A 14,943-nucleotide genomic window follows, 5' to 3' on the forward strand; every position below is an offset into this window, starting at 1 on the left:
TGGGCCGCCCTGTTCGGCCATTTCCTGCCCCGTCTCGTCCTCAAAAGGGTGGTGGTGGTTTTGCGCGGGCGGCTCAAGCCGCTGCAAGTCCATCTCGACTATCCCGAGTTAGGCCGCAAAGCCCTTCGCTGTGCAGGAACAGCGCCGGCACCAGCCGCCCACTCGAAGCACTCCCTCAACCCGCTCATGCAAAGTCCTCGTTTCCGGTCAACGGCTTCTGCTCCGGACGGAGACTTTGGCATCTCGCCGCCCGCACACCGAGACGCGGGGGGCTCTGGGCCGTCCCCGGACCGGCCGCCAGCAGCATTGCATTGCCCCCCGTGTCGGGTGATGCCGGTCGCCGTCTTTGCGCTCGGGGCACGGTTCCGAAATTTGTCTCCCCTGGTGGGCCTTTCCTCGACACCGGCTGGCGAGGCGCGGCCCCGCCGAGGCTGCCCGGGAGACGCTCGAAACATCCGGCTCCATCACCGGCCCTAGCGACGCGTCCTCCATGCCGGCTCTCGGCTACTGGGGTGACGATTCGTGGACGTCTTTCGGCGAGCGCCGAGGCATATCGGACCCGTCGCGCCTCAGTCTCGACCTGACAAGGACCGGAGCCAACTGCGCAGGTGCTGTTGTTGGTCGGGGAAGCTATCCGTCTCCGCCCATGTCGGGGTCTCCGCCGCTACCCCATAAACTCAGCCACGAGGTTGCCGAACGGGGTCAGGGGACGTATCACGCCACTACGCAGGATGTGTATCCTGGCATTCAGGCAACGCAGGGCGAGGAGAGGACGCAGACAGGAGCCCCCCACCCGTTCCTCCCAGATGCTCCGGAGCGGGCGCTATATTCTTTTCCTCGACCTGAGGCTCCGGAAGCAAGACCGCAGCTTTACCCTCGCCAGCTCGGCCAGACGTCCGTCCACCCCGCCGTTCATTCGCCTGGTGCGGGAACGGGCCCAGGCCAGGGCCAAGGCCACCCAAGCCAGCCAATTCACGCAAGCCACCCGGGGCCGCTGCCCGCTCAGCAGACATATCCTGCGGCGACGCACCATCCCGTTCCCGACATTCTCCACAGCGCGTCGCCGAAACCACAGAGGAAGGCGAAAGGACATGTGGCGTCCGCATGCGTGCCTTGCAAGAAGGCCCATCTCCGGTTTGTCGCTCCGGTCTTAGCTCATCATTAAGTCATCAAGTTCCGGAACAGAAGCCACTAACGGCCGATAGATGCGACGGTATGTACTTCATCCCGTCCCTATCATCTCATACTGGAAGAACGGAGGGCGAGGCACGCAGAATGACCTCGATAAAAAGAAAACAACCAAGCTACACAAGCGGCACTGGCCGCTGCGGCTCCGCAGCTCCGCTTCGTGGAGTTGATTGGCATAATATTGTCAAGCAATTCCAGGAAGTTTGGGCGCAGCATCGAAAAGATGCCAAGCACCAGCGTGCGACGCAATATTAAGGCATTCTAGATGAGACGGGTGCTGGCTGGTGGGGCCGCCCTGGGCTGCAGGAACGGGTGGAGGTGCGTGCTCAAGCGGGTGCCGTCTCTTTTCCGTGCTTGGGGAAGGGGGCGGGCCGTTGAGGCATGGCCGCTCGGCCTTTTCCCGGACGTGCTCTCCATCGCTCGGGGATGCCACCACGCCGCTCCTAGCGGCTCGCTAAACAACAGCGGCAAGGCGGCCCGCTGCCCTGGAGGTGTGGTGGCATTTCCGCAAACCGGCGGCCCGGTCACCATCCGCTCGGCGCTGGCTCTTCCATATTTAGCCATTATAGCGCACTGGCATCAGCAGCAAGCGGTCAACGCTCGTATAGCTTGCTGATCGCGGTCTTTGCTGGAGCTCTGACGTTGCATGGATGTCCAGGGCCATGGACGTTATCGGCGCATGGCTACAGTCGAAGCGCGGCAGAGCGGCGTCATGGGCCTGGGCTGCGCCGTTCTCGTGGAGGGATAGTGCCGCGGGATCTAGCGATCCCATCGGCCTTAACCCCCTTTGTCTTTCGAGTCGGATTTGGACCGAGCATTCCGGTGCCTGATCTGCTGACCGGTCGACAGCGCAGCGCCCCTGTTCGAGATGTATCAGCACCAACAAGGAGGGAGCTTGCGTGGACGTGCAGCACAAGAAGCGCGGACGGCCCCGTTTACGAGACGACAGTCAGTCCAAGTACGAGGGCCCTAGATTCGGGGGCATCGCGGGTGCCCTAAGACGGCCGCAGTCCTCCGGCTACGGCCCGGGGCCGGCGGTAGGAATGGCTTATGATGATCCCCTCCGACGGACGCAATCGTACCGGGTGCTAAAATCGCAGCCAGCCGGGTCGGCCGCGCCGAGATTCCCAGAGCGCGGGTTAGCGTCTGACGCAAACATTCACCCTGCTCCGCTGTCGATCAGTACCACACGGCTTCGCGAGGAGCCCGTCGCGTTCCTCACCCTTGCTCTCGAGTTCTCAAGAGCGTCGGCTTCGTTCCTGGAGGCAATAGGACGCGCCTCGGTGGCCGGGCTTCACCTTGAGGCCGTGTTAGTCCCCGAGGAGCGTCCCAGGGCTTTTAAACTTCAGCAGCAGGCGCAGGAGGAGCAGACCAGGAAAGAGCCAGCTTACCTGCCACCGATATTGACTGAGCGGAGTGAAAGTGTGATCCAAAGCCTCGGTTTCAGCCCAGAAGAGGTGTCCAGATACCCCCTTCAGTGGCTGGATACATTCACCTTCCGAGGCGACGATGGACAAGCGCGTCCAATTCCGCTGCGCGCGGGGCTTGCCACACGCGACTCGATATACTTTGTGGTGCTCCTGCTGAACCGGATGCCCCCGTCGTCGTATCCAACCCCCTCGCCAAGTCTCAGGGACATGGTTGGTTCTTTCGAACCAGGCGTGCAGACCTACTCGCAGCCGACGCCCCTCTCCGCCACGTTCGATCTGAGGCAGTCGAGACTGAGCGATCCCGGATACGACCCCAGACAGGTGCCTGGGCCGCCGCATGGGGCACCACCAGCACCACCAGCACCACCACCACTGCACATGCTGGCAGCGCCAAGCCCTGGCCTCGCCTCGTCGTCACCGTACGGCGCGTCCCCCAGCAGGCCCGATTACCCCATCACGCCAAGGACGACGACGTATCCGGGCCCGACAAGAGGCGAGCCACATACCCATCCTCCGCCAGGCCCGCCAGGCCCGCCAGGCCCGCCAGGTCGCCCACCCCAACTCGCAGCGGCCGAATACCAGCAGCTCCTGCCCCTGCCGAGGATACGGAGCTCCCCGCCTCCTACGGGCACCTCATCGTCCCAGCAGCAGCTCGAGCCGCTGGCGCCGGCGCAGCCCCCGCAACAACCCTCGCCCCCGCGTCCGCCGCTGCCACCGTATGAGGCGCGGGACGATCGATCGCGCATGGGCATTCGTGGTCTCCTGGAACAGCAGCAGCAGCAAAAGCAGCAGCAGCAGCAGCAGCCGGGACAAGGGCCGAGGAAAATCCCTTGATGGAGGCAGAGCGACCCTGAGCGAGGACGCAACGCGTGGACGATATGTGGGTGCGAGTGCGCGTGAGAGAGTTTGTGTGGGCGAGTGCGTGCGTGTTTTGGTGAACAAGGGGTTAGAGCTGCTTCTCCGGTTTCCCAGCCGAGTATGCCGCTGGGAACCACCCTTCTCGATCTCGTCATCGCGGGAGGTCGATGCGGCCGTATCTGCGCAGCACATTGAGTCGAGCTTCTTTTCAGGGCCGGGTCCTGATCGAGAAACAGCGGGTAAGGTCGGGGCAGGCGGCGCCACGGGCTGGTTGCGGGGAGCGAGGGTCCGGATGTGTTTTCTTTTTCTTTTCTGTTCTTTTTTTTTCCTCGCCCCCACTTTCTTCCTTTCCCTTTTCTTCTGATGATACCACTGCGTTGTTTGTTCTTCTCCAATTACCTCTCTCATGTTCAATGCATCTGGCGAGCAAAAATCATGCGTGTATCCGGGGGCAGGGGTTGGTGGCAGGGGAAACCGCGGAGCATTGTTCTGGCGTTGTTGGTTTGTTTGGCTGGTCTTGGTCAAAGATGTCAAAAGCATTCGTCATTTTCTTCGTTCCGTTCCCTTTCTCTTGTCGTCAGAAGGACATTCCCACGGGCCTTCTTCTTCTTCCGTTTCGAAAAGGCTCTCTCGGGGAGACGTCAGTTGCTGCTTTTTTCGTCAGTTGTTGCTTTTCTCGCGTGCGCAGCGAGAATAGGGGGACCCAAGACAGCAGCGCGAGCGGGGTCTGAGGGCAGGACCCCCGGGGTGGAATACCACGAGTAGTCTTTGATCGCCTTGACGGCTTGTCTTGTGGTGGCTTGTTCTGCGCCGTTTGTGTTGCCAGTTCGCTGTCCGTCCGCGGCGCGGCGCATCTGAGAGGTTCTCCTCACTCGTCTCTGGTCCCGGTCGACTGCCGTTCCTTTCCCAGTGCGTTTGCAGCTCGGGGGTTCAAACCCCCACGCCGTTTATGCGGCTTCCCGACGAAACCGGTGTCGCGGCCGAGGCGGTCGGCGGTTAGGAACGGGGAGGGTTTCCACGTCATGCCTGGCTGGCCGAGTCGGCCTGACGTTCGTTCCCAACGTTGGTTCGGACCCGGGAGGCGATGGCCACGTGGAACGGCAGGGGAAGGAGGAGATGTGAAAAGGGAGAAATAGGGGAGCACAATAGACTGCACCCTGGCTATGGGGCGGACGTTGAGTTAAGGTTTTGCTCGGAGTTTCTGACCAACCGGAGCCGCCGCGGGTGTGCACGGGGGGTGCCATGGGGGACCCCGATCGGAAGAATCAACGCAGGTGATCTTAACGTTAGCCACGGAAAGGGGGGCTTATTAGCACGGGCTAACTCATGTAACTTGATCAATAATGGAAGGTATAAGAGACGAAGCCGGGCATTAACTGCGCCCATTAAGACCCCGACAAGGGTCATGGAGAGCGAGTGTACACGGAGAAGCAGGGCTGAGACGGATGGCCGAATACACTAACGAAAAAAAGAGACGATACCTACATGCCTCTCTCTGCCTTGCTCTCTCACGAGCTCCTGTGTGCAGGCGCACCGCTGTCCACCCTACTCTACTCCGGACATCTGCCGTTTTTGCAGCCGGATTGCTTGGAGTCCCTCATCTTACTGCCGACAGCCGTTGGGGGGGTCTACTTAGGCCCTTCGGACTGCTTAGCGGAGAGAATCCGCGTACCAAGCCAGCAAAGCACTCAACAATCCCTCAATCGAGTTGTATGTAAATACGTAGTGTACGTGGACGGATCGATATACTACCGGGGGCACGGGTACCTCGTATTTACGCGTGCCCCCACCCCCGGGCGGTGCTTGGGTGGCCTCGGATCGCCTCACATCGTGGCGCCGCCGCTGGACCCAAGCAGCCGGAGTCTCGGCGTTTCTGGCTGCGGCCACGCATGTATGTACTTGTACTGGTAGTTACTCGCCAAGGAGCAAACTGCGAGTTGGGTACACATGCCGCAACAGCAAGAGTCCGTAGTCAGTTCTGCTTGTTGTTGTTGAATCCCAGGATCTTACTTAACCTGGGTGGGGATGAGCAAATGGAAGGTCATCGGAGATTTGTCAAAGTGCCGGGGCATGTCGCTTGCGACGAGATTGGCAAGATGGCAGACTCATTATGATTGATGGCCGGCGATCGAACCTAAACTTTTTCTTCCTCTGGTCTGGAAAACAGGGCTTGCAGCGTCCCCTTGGGTGCCGGACCGTTACACAAGTGGAGGGAATGGTGGCCTGGGGATCAATCAACCGTTCTGCCAATCATCCGGTCCTTTGGAAACAAGTGGCCGGAGATGATGTTGACCGGATAAGTTTTGACAGGTACGCCTCCATTTTTACCACAGTAGCACCAAGTATACATCACCCAATGTCTATATCAAATCCCAACCAAGCAGGTTAACAATCAGGAGTGAACTGACAGGCAGCTGTTCCCTGCCGCAACATCCGAGCAGCCAAAGTCGCAACATCCGAACAGTCAAATACCCAAGCAAGGTCATCAAGCCCCCTGGCCGCCAGAGGAGTGTTCCGACCCGTCATCACCGGGGCTGACTGGCTCATCGCTTTCTGGGATTCCTCCAAGCACCGTGGCTGTCCCATTGCCCAGGCCGGGCCGCCGTCGCCTACGAGCTCTGGCAGGAAGTGCGTTCCGGGTCCGAGGTGGGAGGCGAAGATCGCTTTGAATAGCCGCTGGGCCATTGTTGGCCGCACCATTGTACGCTGCGGCTGCCGATGTGGAAAAGCCTGGAGATCCAGGTAGCGCCGAGGCGGCAACCTCGGCCGGATGCGATGCTGCCATGCGCTCCAGCTCTTCGCCGAGTTTATCGCGCTTCGCAAGGGGCTCGTCGTCCGCCTTGTCGTCATGCGGCCGTTTCACGCCGTGGAGGGCACCGTTGAGTGCACTGTTGATCACCTCGGTAACAGCAATGAGGTCCCTCAGGAGGTCTTCGGCAGGCGTTGGTTCATTCTGGGATGGCTGCGACGAAGGTTGCGATGAACGGATTGAGGCGAAAGAATTGGTCGTTGCTTGCCGTGACAGAGACTGCTCTGGGGTCCCGGACGCTGAGGGCCGTGTCGATGGTGAACGGCCCCGGCCCCGTCTTCTGATGCTTCGTCCTCTAAACCTGGTTAGAAAAGGAGAAGCCCGAGCTCATCACGCTGAAGTAAGGCCGTAATGCGTACCTATCGCTCGAAGCGTCGAGTTGGACTTGGACCGACCAATTTCCCTCGCTTGCAGCCGGATCCGAGCTTGAAAGCCCGTCGAGATCACCAGGTGAATTTTGTGCCATGCTGTCGTGGTTGAATCACGTCCTCATACTCCGTACATACAAACTCGAGAGTGGTAAGCTGCCATGGGGCCTTGGGCCGCATATTTAAAGAAGATCCAGAAACCAGAGAAGGAAGAACGAGTCGCTGGACTGGAGGATCAGAGAGGGCAGAGAGGGTCACGTCCTTCGCCTGATGGCGCGGGTGCCTCGCTGGGAGCCCTCCTGAGAGCCTGAAGCCGAATGCAGGGCTGCAGGATGCGGGTGGGATGGCGCGGGAGTATGCAAGCAAGGGCGGGAGCGGCACGGCGTCGACTGCAATGCAACTCTACTTACCGCAACCCGGGGGAGAGGGAAGGGAAGGGGGTGTGCATTCGCTCCACGTTGGTCGGCGCGCCCGCCTGGCTGACCGACTGACCGAAATGCCGAGGGGGAGGAGCCCTCGGGCACCAACACAGTTAGATGTCGCCTTGTCGGAGTCGCCAGCTCAGGCAGCCCTCTAGCAGGGCGGGGAGCTTCGAACGCGCGGGTATGGCGAGGCCTGCGTCGGGGGAAGCTACGGAAAACAGGCTGTAACTATGCCAACTGAGAAAGGTAAAACTTGTGTATGGTTGTCTCCGGATTTCGTGGATGAAAGAAGGGAAGAGGAACGAAAACGTGGCTGCGATTGTTTGTGCGAGGCAAAAGACCAGTCATTTCCACTTGAGCTGGTCGCCCTTCACCTCAGTGCGATCGATGTGCCTGATACGCCCCCTCCACCCTCCACAACAGCCCGCAGAAGTCGTTCCATGCCGAAGCGTTAACCTTGCTTAACGTTGGCCCGGCCCGACAATTACGCGAGCGAGGTGATTGTCGATAGCTTTGTCGCACCTGGTTGACGCTCTGGCGTCGGTGACTGGGAGGGGAGACAAAGGATGGTTTGGACAACCCGAGATCTCGGACATCGTTCTGTCTGAGTTGAGGACAGGGGGACAGTGACTTTGGAGGGTTGCCTCGCTAAGCTGATGGCTAAAGAGGTCCCGCCAAGACTAATTTCGGCCAATTGTCGGCAATGTTTTTACAACGTTTTTACGCAACCCCGATCGCCAAGGCGTTTTCGCTATCGCCAAGGGGTTTGCACTATCGCCACAGGTTAGCCACAGGTTAGTTCGCCGGGGGTGCAGGGGGCGGCGCCAGCCCCCCGCTAGTTAGGGTAAGGGTTATAGTTAAGGTGAAGGTCAAGGTTAGGGTAAGGGTTAACTTCGTTTTCTTTTTTTTCGATTTGGTTGAGGTTTCGTAAAGTTGTTGCAACGAGTCTTTACGATTGTTCGTTGTTAATGTTGCTCGAAGTCGTCGCAGCCCCGTCGTGGCCCCGCTCACCCCGTGGCGATTGTAAATACTTGTAAGCGGCAGTCTCCGAAATTAGTCTTGGCGGGACCTCTTTAGCCATAACCCTCGCTAAAGCAGTTGCTATTCCGGGAAGGCTGCCACTAACAGGTTATTTCAACTGCACTAAGGTCAAGGTTACCGCAGGCAACCAACCGGGCTGCAGAAGCCACCCAAGGTCGGTAACGACCAGGTACCGTCGCTGTCTGACTGGCGCACAGACACAGTGCATACACAGTACCATTAACTCGAGGGATACTTGTTATTGTCGGGACGGACATGAGTTACCGTAGTTAGCGCGGTCAATCGATGAGGCTCAACAGCATCAACAGTTAAGGCAGTCGCGACCAGCCTGACGCAAGTATCGGCTGCCGTCATGCCTGCTGTATCGCTGCCTGGCAGATAGGTAAGGTGCCTTATGTAAGGTAGGTATGCACGCTACCCTAGGCCAGCTGAACGATCAGCCTCGAGCGGCCGCATGAAGAACTGAAGCTGGTGGCGTTGGATCCCGCCGCTGCGACCCAACTCGCTGACTCGAAGCGCCGCTACGAGAGTCTCGAGCATGATGACGACGATCGGCACCAAGCGGAAGGCCGACGTCCTCGATGACACTGCCACTCCCCGTCGCATCAAGGTATGGCAGCAACATCTATCTATCTACCTGCGCTGCGCCTCTCAGCTTGCACCCCGGGACTGCCTTTCGGCTGTCCTTCGGTCGCTTGTCGGTCATTGGTGATTGGTGATCGGCAACCATGGTCGGTGATTGGATTGCTAAGCCGAAGTCGTCGCCCAGGCTCTCGACCAAGATGTCGTCAACAAGATTGCCGCCGGGGAAATCATTGTGGCTCCCGTCCACGCGCTGAAAGAGCTGATCGAGAACGCCGTGGACGCGGGATCCACGTCGCTCGAGGTCCTGGTGAAGGATGGAGGCCTGAAGCTGCTGCAGATCACCGACAACGGCTGCGGCATTGATGTGTGACTGCCCCTGCCCCGCCGTCTCCCGGCAGGAATCCGCGCGGCGTGCTCACCGAGAACACAGAAGGAAGACCTGCCCGTGCTGTGTGAGCGTTTCACGACCTCCAAGCTGGAGAAGTTTGAAGACCTCCAGACCATTTCCACCTACGGCTTTCGCGGCGAGGCACTGGCCAGCATCAGCCATATTGCCCATCTTACTGTGACCACCAAGACGGCCGACTCCGACTGTGCCTGGCGTGCCTACTACGATGGCGGGAAGCTGGTGCCGGCGAAGCCCGGCCAGTCGCCCGACCCTAAGCCTGTTGCCGGCCGTCAAGGCACTCAGATTACCGTCGAGGACCTGTTCTACAACGTCCCCACACGCCGGCGAGCCTTCCGGTCCGTTTCGGACGAGTACAATAAGATCATCGACATGGTTGGCCGGTATGCCATCCACTGCTCCGGTGTTGCCTTCTCTTGTAAGAAGCACGGCGAGTCGTCGACGAGCATCGCCGTCCAAGCCGGCGCCTCATGCCTCGACAGGATCCGGCAGATCTACGGCAGCAGCGTCGCCAACGAACTCACTGAGTTTTCCACATCCGACGACCGCTGGGGTTTCAAAGCTAAGGGGCTGGCTACCAACGCCAACTACAGCACAAAGAAAACGACCATCTTGCTGTTCATCAACCACAGGTGCGTCGAGTCATCCAACATCCGGAAAGCCATCGAGCAGACATACTCGGCTTTCCTGCCCAAAAACGGCCACCCTTTCGTGTACCTGAGCCTCGAAATCGATCCGCGTCGGGTAGATGTCAACGTGCACCCCACGAAGAGGGAGGTGAACTTCCTCAACGAAGATGAGATCATCCAAGCGATCTGCGAGCATATCCGCTCCAAGTTGGCAGCAGTCGATGCCAGCCGGACGTTTCTTACGCAAAGCCTGCTTCCAGGCGGCACCTGGTCCGGGCCGGCCCCAGAACCGCAGCAGTCAGCAGCCGCAACCCCTTCTAAGCCGGGCGCCGCCGCCGCTCGAAAGACTCCGGCCCGGCCGAGCGAGAACAACCTCGTCCGGACAGACACCAACCTGCGCAAGATCACCAGCATGTTGCCGCCCGCCGCGGCCGCCAGCGGTGGTGGCGCTTGCGGTGTTGGTGGTGAGTCGTCGTCAAAACTACATCTCGATGCCGACATGATCGAATACGAGACGGTCGATCGCGAAGTGACGGCCTGCCGCCTGATCAGCGTGCGCGAGCTGCGCGCCGCGGTCCGGGAAGACATGCACCACGAGCTGACCGACATCTTTGCCAACCACACGTTCGTCGGCGTCGTCGACGAGCGGCGCCGCCTTGCCGCCATCCAGGGCGGCGTGAAGCTGTACCTGGTCGACTACGGCCGCGTCTGCTTTGAGTATTTCTACCAGCTCGGCCTGACCGACTTTGGCAACTTTGGCGCCATCCGCTTCAGGCCCCCGCTGGACCTGCGCGAGCTGCTCACCTTGGCTGCGCAGCAGGAGAAGGATGCCGCCGCGGGATCTGGAGAGGAGGGCGGCGAGGACGCCGAGTTCGACGTCGCGGAAATCGTCGAGCTCGTGGCCGACCAGCTGATCGAGCGGCGCGAGATGCTGCTCGAGTACTTCTCCCTCGAGATCTCCCCCACCGGCGAGCTGCTCAGCATCCCCTTGCTGGTCAAGGGGTACACCCCGGCCATCGTGAAGCTGCCCCGCTTCCTCCTGCGGCTGGGGCCTCATGTCAACTGGACCGAGGAGAAGCCCTGCTTTGAGTCCTTTCTCAGGGAGCTCGCCGCCTTCTACGTGCCCGAGCAGCTCCCCGCCACGCCGGGCAATGCCGAAACCGCCGCCGCCGCCGCCGACGCCACCGCTGCTGCTGCTGCCGAGGATGAGATGCAGATCGACGACGAGATCAAGGCCCGACGGAGCCATGTCCGCCGCGCGGTCGAGCATGTTCTCTTCCCAGCGTTCAAGTCCCGGCTGGTGGCGACCAAGTCACTGATGCCTGGCGCCATCCTCGAGGTGGCTAACCTGAAAGGGCTGTACCGCGTGTTTGAGCGGTGTTAGTCGCGCGTGTGATGTATTATCTTTGCTTGTCTGTGTCCATACAGGCTTGATCTGTTGACGGGTTCATAGATGTGCTGGCGTTTTGCGGCGTGGCTGGGGCAGGCTGGTAGGCAGGAAGGAAATAATTAATAGCATCTGCAGGGATTCCCGAAGATGGGATGTTCGAGCTACATACGCAATACAACAACCTTGCCTAGGGTGCGTGAGAAGAATTGGGTGGCATACACAAGACCACGTCAATTGATACATACTATCAGCTTGCCGAATCAGCTTGACGATGTATGCATGCATGCACCAACACAAAACCACACATCATGACCGTGCTCAGGCTCACGCAAACCACTCTACTAAGAGCCCTGCTTACAAGTCCTCTTCTACTGGACACTTTTTCTCTCAAACACCTCTACATCGCTTTAACTAGCGCGTGACTGTCCTGCCGCTGCAGGGCCCGGGGGGCTCGCTAGCTCGCTCGCTCCTTTCTGCCGGAGCACTCCTTCATTCCCTCGCCCCATCGTCCATTCCATTCCATTGCCCGGGGTAGAGTGTTCTCCGCTGGCAGTCCGCCGCTAGATATCTAGATGCGTAGGTAAGGCAGGTAGGTGTGTAGGTAGTGCGTAAGGTAGGATGGGTTAACGTAAAAAAAGCTTTGTGTTACAATCCTAACCCGCTGAGCCTGTTCTAACGGCGACTTCCAAAGCACACACCCACCCCCACGCACCACCACCCAACTCATTTTGATTGATTGATTGATTGGGGGCCAGCCGCAAGAAAGATAGCCCAAAGCCCCGAAGTCCATACTAACTGATCCCTCATCTCTTCCTCATCCTCCCTCAACTTAGGGCCCCCGGTACGCCCCGGGCGGCATCATGCCCCGTCTATCCATGCCGGCCATCCTATCGAGCCTATCGAACGGGCCAGGGAGGCCGCCGCCGCCAAAGGGGCCGGGGCCGGGAACGGGAAGGGGACCGGGGCCCGCATTAGGAGGCTGCGGACCGTCGGGGCCCACCGGGAAGCCGCCGCCACCGCCGGCACCGCCGCCGGCGCCGCCGCCCATGTTGGGAGGCGGCATGAACCCCGGCGGGGGCGGGCCGCCAAAGAAGCCCGGCGGCGGCTGCATCGAGCGCGGCACGCCGGGCGGGGGCATCGGCGGACCGACGAGGCCGTCTCCGGGCCCGTGCCCGCCGCCGTGGGGGTGGGGAGGCGGTCCGGGCGGGAAGTGGCCCGGTCCGCCGGGCCCGCCGTGGGCGTGGGAGTGGGCATGGCCGTGAGGAGGCGGGAAGCTTGGTGGCGGGTACATGCCCGGCATGGGCATATTGCGGGGCCCGTTGTTGAGCAGGTTCGGCGGTGGGATCATGGGCCGCTGTGGAGCCATCTGGCTGGCGCCCGGGCCGCCAGCGCCGGCGGGGTTCATCCCGCCCATGAGGAAGGGGTGCATCTGGTGATCCAAGCCCGCGGGCGGAGGCGGGCGCTGCAGGATCTGGGTCGGCTGAGGAGGGGGGCGGGGGTCGACGTCGCCCGGGCGGAACGGGCTGTCCTCGAGGAAGCCCGGCGGCCCGCCCGGCCCGCGGAGCTGCTGACGCTGCGAGGCGCTGCGCTCGCGAGAGTAGTCTTGCTCGCGATCCGGCCCGTTGGCAAGTGACATCTGCTTGGTGGGCTGCGGCATGCGGGTGAGAAGCTGCTCCGTGCGCGGCTGTTCGGGAGGCGCATCGCGGTGACCCTGCATGAGATTCATGAGGAATTCAGTGTTACGGTTAACGGCGGCCATGTTCTGCGCCGCGCGCGCGTTCGCCTGGCCGGGCAGCTGGTGCCGCTGGGCAAGGAGATCCTGCAACGCTTGTTCCGGCCGGGTAGCCGGGGGAGGGGTTGGTCCAGGTCCAGGGAGGCCCACTGCTCGAGGGGAGAGAAGGTCGTGGATCGAGGGTTGTGAAGTGCGCAAGCGCGGGTCGTCGCGCCTATCATTGCTGCCGTATTGCTGGAAGGACTCAGGGGAGCCAACTGCGCTCTTTTGCTGTAGCTCCTGGAAGGGAGACTCGGGGAACTTCCTGGTCGTGCCTGTCTGTGCTGGCGGGGCGCTCGACTGGGCGGCCGAGCCGATTCCCGACATATGCAGCTTCTGGATGAGAAGGGCAAACGCCTCCTTCTCGGCTTCGCTTTGTTGTGATGACGCGGCGGGCTTATCGGCGGGCTGCGCCGCTGCCGCGGGCGTCGCCGGTTCGGTCTTTGCCCGGCTATCCTCTTGGGGAGCCAGGAAGGCCATGAATCTCGACGACTTTCCTGCCTTCAGTTTCGTCACATCCTTTGCATCGGCGCCGGACGTGATGATATCGAGGCCAGTGCTCGCATAGGCCGCGAAGAACTTATCTGGGCCCTGCTCGACGGCAGGCGCCGAGACGACTTTTTGCTCTGCCTGGGTAGCCGTAGGCACAGTGGCGGCGGGCTTGTCCAACACCGTGGCCGACTTCTCTTCCGACTTGGAGGCAGCGCCGCCTCTGGCGGCCTTCATCTCCTCCATGAACTTCTTGAAGTCGGCCTCGGTATGGCCTTCAGTTTTGTCCTCGGCAGGCTCGTCCAGCCACTCGGGGTCGTTCTCGACTCGGTTCTGGCGGTCGCGGTCCCACCGTCTCTCGTAGTTTCTATCGCTCCGGTCCCCGTACCTGTCACCCGGCTTGTCCTCGGGGTCACGGTCACGCCAGTTCTTGGCCCTGTCGATGCGCTCCCGCTGCGACATGGGAGCAGCATCGTTGCCGGTGGAATTCGCATCGTTCCTGAACCACGACTCCGACTTGCCCCGCGACGGTCCATTCCTGCGCGGGGTATCAGGCTCGTCGCCGTCCAGGTCCCGCGAGCGGTGGTCAAAGTTGCGATTGCGGCGGTCGCTGCCCTCCCGGTCATCGCGGTCGCGCGCCCGTCGGTCATCGCGGGCACCACCAAAGCGGTCGGTGGCACCGACGCCGCCCATGCGACCGTGGAAGCGCTCGGCACCCTCGTGACCAAAGCTCTTGCGCGGTTTTACGGTGCTCCAGCCTTCGCTATCTTGGTCCTGATCACCACGCCGCCGGAACCCAGCGTTGCGGCCATCTCTTGGCTCCCTGCCGAAGTCAGAGTCACCGGCGCGGTTGCGGAAATTGAAGCGGTCGGACCGATCCTGACGATCCGAGTCCTTGAATCCCTTGTCGGCGTCGGCAGTTCGATGGTTGCGCATGGATGTCGCGGAGGCGAAGCTGGTCCGCGGCGGGCCGAGAATGATCTCGTCCGGATCTGCGCGATGATGGCGGTCAACTAAAGGCAACAAGTAGGTAGAGCACATATCAAGCATCGAGCAGTAGCCAGGCGGGCGATTGCCGACCAGCTCGCGCGAAGGGGGTAGTCCATACTAGCTGCGTTTCTGGAGCCATTGCGGTCGTGCGGCTGGCGACGGCTCTCTTGGTTCAAGAGAAGAGCATCCCCGCTCTTGGCGCGGTCGTTGGAGGCTTTTTGCTGGTTGCGGATCGTCTCCGGCGGCGGCCTGTGGGAGGGAGGAGGTGGTTAGAAGCCGAAGGAGCACAGGAGCGGTCACGAGCGGGAACGGGGCCGGCGCCCAAAACAGAACGTACCCCATCCACTCCTCTGGAGGAGGCAGATTCGGAGGCTTGACGCATAGCGGCGAGTCGCGCAGGTACAGCAGAAACTCTGCCGAGTATCGGCCACCGGCCATAGTAGGGGGGTGTTATGCAAGGACCACCAGCTCAGGGCTGCGATGCTGGCCGCATGCAATCAAGACGACCGAACCACGGAGCACGTTGGAGGTGAGCCGGCGTAGCAGTGGAATGCGGTCAAGAGAGTT

The 14,943-nt window shown here is 61.1% G+C and overlaps 4 protein-coding genes across 4 annotated transcripts; 2 read left to right on the top strand and 2 right to left on the bottom strand.

The window, feature by feature from the left end:
* The first annotated feature begins 292 nt into the window (after positions 1-292).
* THITE_2115276 (uncharacterized protein) lies at positions 293-3,548 on the top strand. The gene is made up of 3 exons (XM_003653109.1): positions 293-1,134; positions 1,206-1,213; positions 2,038-3,548. Exon 3 carries the CDS (start codon positions 2,232-2,234, stop codon positions 3,450-3,452), a length of 1,221 nt encoding a protein of 406 aa, XP_003653157.1. The 5' UTR covers positions 293-1,134; positions 1,206-1,213; positions 2,038-2,231; the 3' UTR covers positions 3,453-3,548.
* A 2,365-nt stretch (positions 3,549-5,913) lies between these two features.
* On the bottom strand, positions 5,914-6,860 carry THITE_2115279 (uncharacterized protein). The gene is made up of 2 exons (XM_003653110.1): positions 6,645-6,860; positions 5,914-6,580 (listed from the first exon to the last, which is right to left on the bottom strand). The coding sequence occupies exons 1-2, from the start codon at positions 6,749-6,751 to the stop codon at positions 5,962-5,964; spliced, it is 726 nt and encodes a 241-aa protein (XP_003653158.1). The 5' UTR covers positions 6,752-6,860; the 3' UTR covers positions 5,914-5,961.
* Positions 6,861-8,657: 1,797 nt separating this feature from the next.
* Positions 8,658-11,120, top strand: THITE_2128823 (uncharacterized protein; the record flags this gene model as incomplete). The annotated part of the gene is made up of 3 exons (XM_003653111.1): positions 8,658-8,726; positions 8,886-9,065; positions 9,132-11,120. The coding sequence occupies 3 exons, from the start codon at positions 8,658-8,660 to the stop codon at positions 11,118-11,120; spliced, it is 2,238 nt and encodes a 745-aa protein (XP_003653159.1).
* An 835-nt stretch (positions 11,121-11,955) lies between these two features.
* Positions 11,956-14,814, bottom strand: THITE_110318 (uncharacterized protein; the record flags this gene model as incomplete). The annotated part of the gene is made up of 3 exons (XM_003653112.1): positions 11,956-14,399; positions 14,495-14,625; positions 14,714-14,814. 3 exons carry the CDS (start codon positions 14,812-14,814, stop codon positions 11,956-11,958), a joined length of 2,676 nt encoding a protein of 891 aa, XP_003653160.1.
* Positions 14,815-14,943: the final 129 nt, after the last annotated feature.

Source organism: Thermothielavioides terrestris, chromosome 2 (genome assembly GCF_000226115.1).
Source record: "Thermothielavioides terrestris NRRL 8126 chromosome 2, complete sequence".
Lineage (NCBI taxonomy): Eukaryota > Fungi > Ascomycota > Sordariomycetes > Sordariales > Chaetomiaceae > Thermothielavioides > Thermothielavioides terrestris.